Here is a 5,229-nt window from a genome sequence, read left to right as displayed (position 1 = left end):
TCTATGCAAGATAGAGCGGCGCATTCGTAACGAGAGCAAGGCTTCTGTCGAGTTCAACAAGACAAGCGCGGAAGCTTGCGTCGGAGCTGCTTTGGAAATGACCAAACTATTTCCTGACGATCCGGACCTTGATTTCATCTACTCCAAGGGGCCATGGTGGGCAATTGTTCATTTTAGTAAGTTTTGCCAAGCGTGAAATATGCAACATGAATTGATTTTATCCGTCCTAGTCATGCAATCAATTGCGGTACTCATATTAGAAATGACCTACAGGAACAAAGAGATGGAGAGCTCTGAGCCTAGCATGGTCGTTTCCATCAGAAAACTGATTCGCTGGTTACGTGCAATGCGACATAACGATCCCGTCGCCGCTCGAGCACACCATGTCATCAAGGGAGTTCTTAAGAGATTTTCTCCGGCTCTGCAATCCCAGGCTGATGAACTGCTCGACTTGTATGAAGAAGAAACTCTAGGACCTAATGCTTACCAGCATTATTATATCCCATACAACGCCCAGCAAACTGCGGAGGTGCCACAGGAGAACTTTCGCCTGAATTCAATGGATACCAGTAGCACTTTCGACCCTCGGCCTTCTCAGTACTACCCACTGGACAATCTGCCTGGACATCAAGACAGCTTCGATCCGTTTTACTTGCCGGACGAATTCATAGTACCGATGCCCTTTGACAATCCATTTTTCACCAACTTTAACCTTGGTGTACCATTTGTGAACATGCAAAGCCTGTGGGACCAACCAGGATGTTTAAATGCTTTTGACCTGGACCTGTCACATGTGAACACATCACAAGACAGTCATGATGGTGGGCAGGGTTCAAATGTGGAATACCCGCCAGAACAACAACAGCAACAACAACAATTCGACTGTTACCCACCACGAGGATAGCTCGAGCAGATGCGGCACTCGAAATGGTCGCTGAATATACAGCCGTTTGCCGGAAGCCACAAATTTGACACTACGCGTGACACTCAGCAAAGCTTTTCAATCGCTACACGTCCGGTTACAATTCATTATGTACAACAAATAGTAGGCGTAGGAATACATTCTTTCGACAGGTTGTGTAGGGCGACAACAATACATCCTTCACGGTCTATCGAGGATTTAATCGCAAACTCAATAGCACATCTTCTATATACTAGGGCGCACCCTACTATATCCTAAAGCCTAATTTCGTTACTATTGCGATCATTCTCATATATTCTGGAGAAGCTGCAGTAGATCCCGTCTTAGGCTTCGCCTACAATACTTATCGTCGGCCGTGATGTCTTCTCCCACCGGAAACCATAATTCTCGAGCCTGGCTTCTGATCGCGGCTGCCTATTAGCTGCCAGCACGCCAAGTCAGCGTAGGCCCAGTGCCTTGTATAGATATCTACGAATAGCTACATCACCGAATAGCGACTTATCTTATGTTTGTCAGTAATCCAACGCAACTCTCCTAACCCATGCGCCCAATATCTCAGATGATACCATTGCTTCACAGTAACATCGTCTGGCGGTAACTTTAAGACTAATTGTCGGTCTGTAGGAGCGCGCGCGAAGGGGCTGCTACAACGCCATAAGGCTGAGATAAATAGAATTCTTGAGGAGTCTAGACAGGCAAAGGAGAAGGAGAAGGCTAAGAAGGCTGCTGAACAGGCAGACTTGGGAACAATCAAGTTTTTTGATTGAATTGATTGATTCTTGATGCAAAAGCTCAATCAATTCAAAATCAATTTACCCTTCGAGATTTTTCAATTAGGAACAATTGGAGGCTTAAAATTGATTAAAAAATTGATCTAATTGATCGTTTTTGATCGCAGCATAGGAGGCGTAGGATGAGGCTAGCGGGGCCTACGCAAGATCGATACCGCGATAATTTTTTAGTGTGGAGTTCTTATTAGTCAGCACCTAGGTAACCTCGCAGAAGATCTGTTTTGAAACGCCCTAGCTTATGCAAACACGTTATCTAGTATCTTGTTATAGACGCCTCCTACGCCGCTAATTTACAGTATTTTACGCGCTACGCCTACCTATAATGCCCCTAAAGCCTCCTAAACGCGCTGTTAATCGTGCTGCTGCACCTAATAAACGCGTTAGAGTTAGTCGCCAAAGCCCTCCATCGCAACCTCCATCGCAATTGCAGCCCAAGCTGCATATTATAGCCTCGCCGGGCAGGGCCTTAACGATCGCCGCGAGCCAGGCCGCCGAGGAGACTCCGCTCGAACTACAGCTCTTCGATCCGCTACTTAGAGACGCGATTCCTCCGCCAGCTAAGGGCTCAACTGCTGCTACTAAAGCTACAAGCGAGGCAGGCGATATTACCAGCGATACTACAGGCAATACTAGTAAGCTAGATGCCCGGTTTGCTAATACTTTTGACGGCCTTAACTAGGCTGATATACCTCAATATACGAAGCCCTTAAGGACCCTTAAGGGAAAGAAGAGCTGGGTATTCCAGCACGGTTATCGCGTCGCCAAACTCGGCAACCTTACAAGGACTTTCTAGATCTGCAGGTACTGCTATTGACACTAGAACAGAGATGGGATGCGCCCAATAGAGGTAACAACCTTAACAACAGCTGCGATAAGCCATATGGGTCAAGCTCGCGCAGGCCATCGCCTCGATTGTTAAGGCAGGCTCGCTAGTACTACGCTGCCTCGCGGCTAAACGTCTCTACGATTGTTAAGTAACAGCCGTGTAGCTGTATCTCAGGACATTGCAAACACGCTTAGAGGATTTAATGTACAAGGCTTTCGATACGCTGCAGTCAGCTGGCTAGTCGACAACAATCACGCCCTCCGCGAGTTTGAAACACTAGCTTTCCGCAAGATGATCGCGTACGCTAACCTAGCGGCTGCAGAAGCCCTATAGGTAAGTCACCGCAGTATATCAGCCTTTGTTATAAGGCTCTATTGACACCTAGAACCCTTGGTTGTTGCAGATCTGTTACAGGCTGCTAGCAAAATTCATATAAGCTTTAACGGATAGACAACAAAGGGTAGTAAACGCAGGTTCTTTGGCGTTGTTGCTTATTATGCTGATACCTTTAGCAACCTTAGGGACCTACCTATTACCCTGCCTTAACTTACAGGCGCTTATACAGGCGAGAGGATCGCTGAAGTTGTATACAAAACGCTCTAACAGTTCCAAGTTGATAGCTTAAAAGTTAGATACTTTGTCCTCGACAACGCCTACGCAAACGATAGCGCTATCGCCAAACTCGCTGATATATACTAGTTCGACAGGCTCTATCGTCGACTCCGCTGCGCGCCTTATACGCTTAATCTCGTAGGCTAGGCAATTATGTTTAGAGTTAATACTCAATCGTTTAATAGTAATACAGAGGAGCATTAGGCTAAGACAAAATACCTGCAAAACTAGCGGCGCGATAGTCTACTAGGTGTCTTGCTTAATATAATTAACTATATTAAAACGCCTCAACAACACGATCTGTTTGCCTCGCTGCAGGCCTTAGTTAACAAGCAATCTTACACACAAACAGAAACAATATTAGAGCCTATTAAGCCTGTAGTTACACAGTAGAACAGCTATCATAACGACTTTAAGCGTGCAGTACACCTATCCTAAACTTTTAACCTATATTCTAGCCACTATATTAAGCAGATCGCTCGCGACGACGCGTACGCTATATTAAAGGGCAACAAGCTACTAGAAGCGCCATTATAGATGCGATCAGATGACCTATCGGCGGCAGATTAGGCAGTAGTAACTGAGTATATCGAGGCGTTAAGGCCGCTGAAGGAGGCCACTAAACACCTTAAAGCTCGCGGCAAAACAGGTGGATTTGGAGCTCTATATAAGGTGATCCCAGTATACGAGTATATCCTTAGTACCTATGAGGCGATAATTACTACCTACGATAGCGTTGACTATAGCCCTAATAGCGCTCCTAAGGACTACCTGCCTATTAACTTAAGGGCGGCCTAGCGGAAACTAAACGATTACTACACTAAACTCGACGCCTCGCCTGCCTACTACGGCGCTGTTTCCCTCTACCTGTACTACAAAAACTACTGCTTTAACAGCTGGCGCGATAAGCCTTACTAGCTTACCGCAAACGAGGATGCCCTACAACAGCTTTAGGCGCAATACAAGCCGCTATCGCTACCTACAAGAAGGCCTCTACCGCCACGATCAAACACTATAGACGACGCGATCGATGCGCTCGTTGATCGCGAGTATACAACTGAGCTAAACATATCAGAGGCGGATAAGCTTAACTGCTAGCGGCGATATGAGCTAGCGTAGACAAAGGCGCAGTTCGCATAGGAAGGCAGCCCTATACTATACTAGATTGGCCTACGCACGCGATATCCTCACCTATCGCAACTCGCGATAGATCTGCTCACAATACTAGCTAGTAGCTAATGTAAGCGCCTCTTTAGCGAGCTTGGCGATCTATTAGAGCCTTAGAGGCGGAAGATCGGATCTCAACTACTAGCCGCGATACAATGTGTACGGAGTTAGAGGAGGGCAGGTTTTAAGCCTTCTAATAACGCAGAGGATACTCTAAATAAGTCTGAGTTAGCTGCGATCTACGATATATGCAATTGGGAGACAGATCTCTAACTATTTGTATACAAGATTACTCAAAGTTACACATCAAGAATTATCAAAAAGTCAATCAATCATTAATTGACATGCCTAAAAACCTCTTTAATTAAGTCAATATTAATGTGAACTCGGAGTTTTTTAATTAAGAACAATTACAGGCTCAAAATTGATTGAATTGATTGTTCCCATCTCTGTGAACAGGCCTCTAGGGCAGCTTCTCGCAGGACTGCAAAACGACTTCAACAAGCTCTTAAAACTTTGCAAAAGAGTAAGAAGCGCAACCTTAAGGCTTCTGCAAAAACTGCTTTTTAAAAAAAGAGCTGTTGTAAGGCCTGCGGGTAGTGGAGAGCCTCAAGGTGCTGTGGCAAGCGCAGTACCTCTCAGGTCACGACGTAGCCGCAACATTACTCCTTCTACACGATATCAATAGCGCGATATATTTCTTAGCCTCTATTTATCTCTCTACCAAAAAATCTCGCGATAATAGCTATTGTGTAAGGCTCTACAGCCCCATGTTGTAGGGCTGTTTAGATGTTCGAAGTGCGCGTTGGTGCGTCACACATGGTAAGAGGTTGTTCATCGCAGCTCAGGTGTACTACTAAAGCTAGAATCGTCCGCTAATGAGACTCTCTCGGTTTGTTCAATCAGGTTTC

At 45.6% G+C, this 5,229-nt stretch overlaps 1 protein-coding gene across 1 annotated transcript; it reads left to right on the top strand.

The window, feature by feature from the left end:
* Positions 1 to 262: 262 nt before the first annotated feature.
* On the top strand, positions 263 to 904 carry ALTATR162_LOCUS289 (uncharacterized protein; the record flags this gene model as incomplete). Its single annotated transcript, XM_043307882.1, has 1 exon — positions 263 to 904. The coding sequence occupies one exon, from the start codon at positions 263 to 265 to the stop codon at positions 902 to 904; it is 642 nt and encodes a 213-aa protein (XP_043163817.1).
* Positions 905 to 5,229: the final 4,325 nt, after the last annotated feature.

Source organism: Alternaria atra (assembly GCF_907166805.1).
Source record: "Alternaria atra isolate CS162 genome assembly, contig: 19, whole genome shotgun sequence".
Classification (NCBI taxonomy): Eukaryota; Fungi; Ascomycota; class Dothideomycetes; order Pleosporales; family Pleosporaceae; genus Alternaria; species Alternaria atra.
This window is presented reverse-complemented; position numbering and strand designations above follow the sequence as displayed.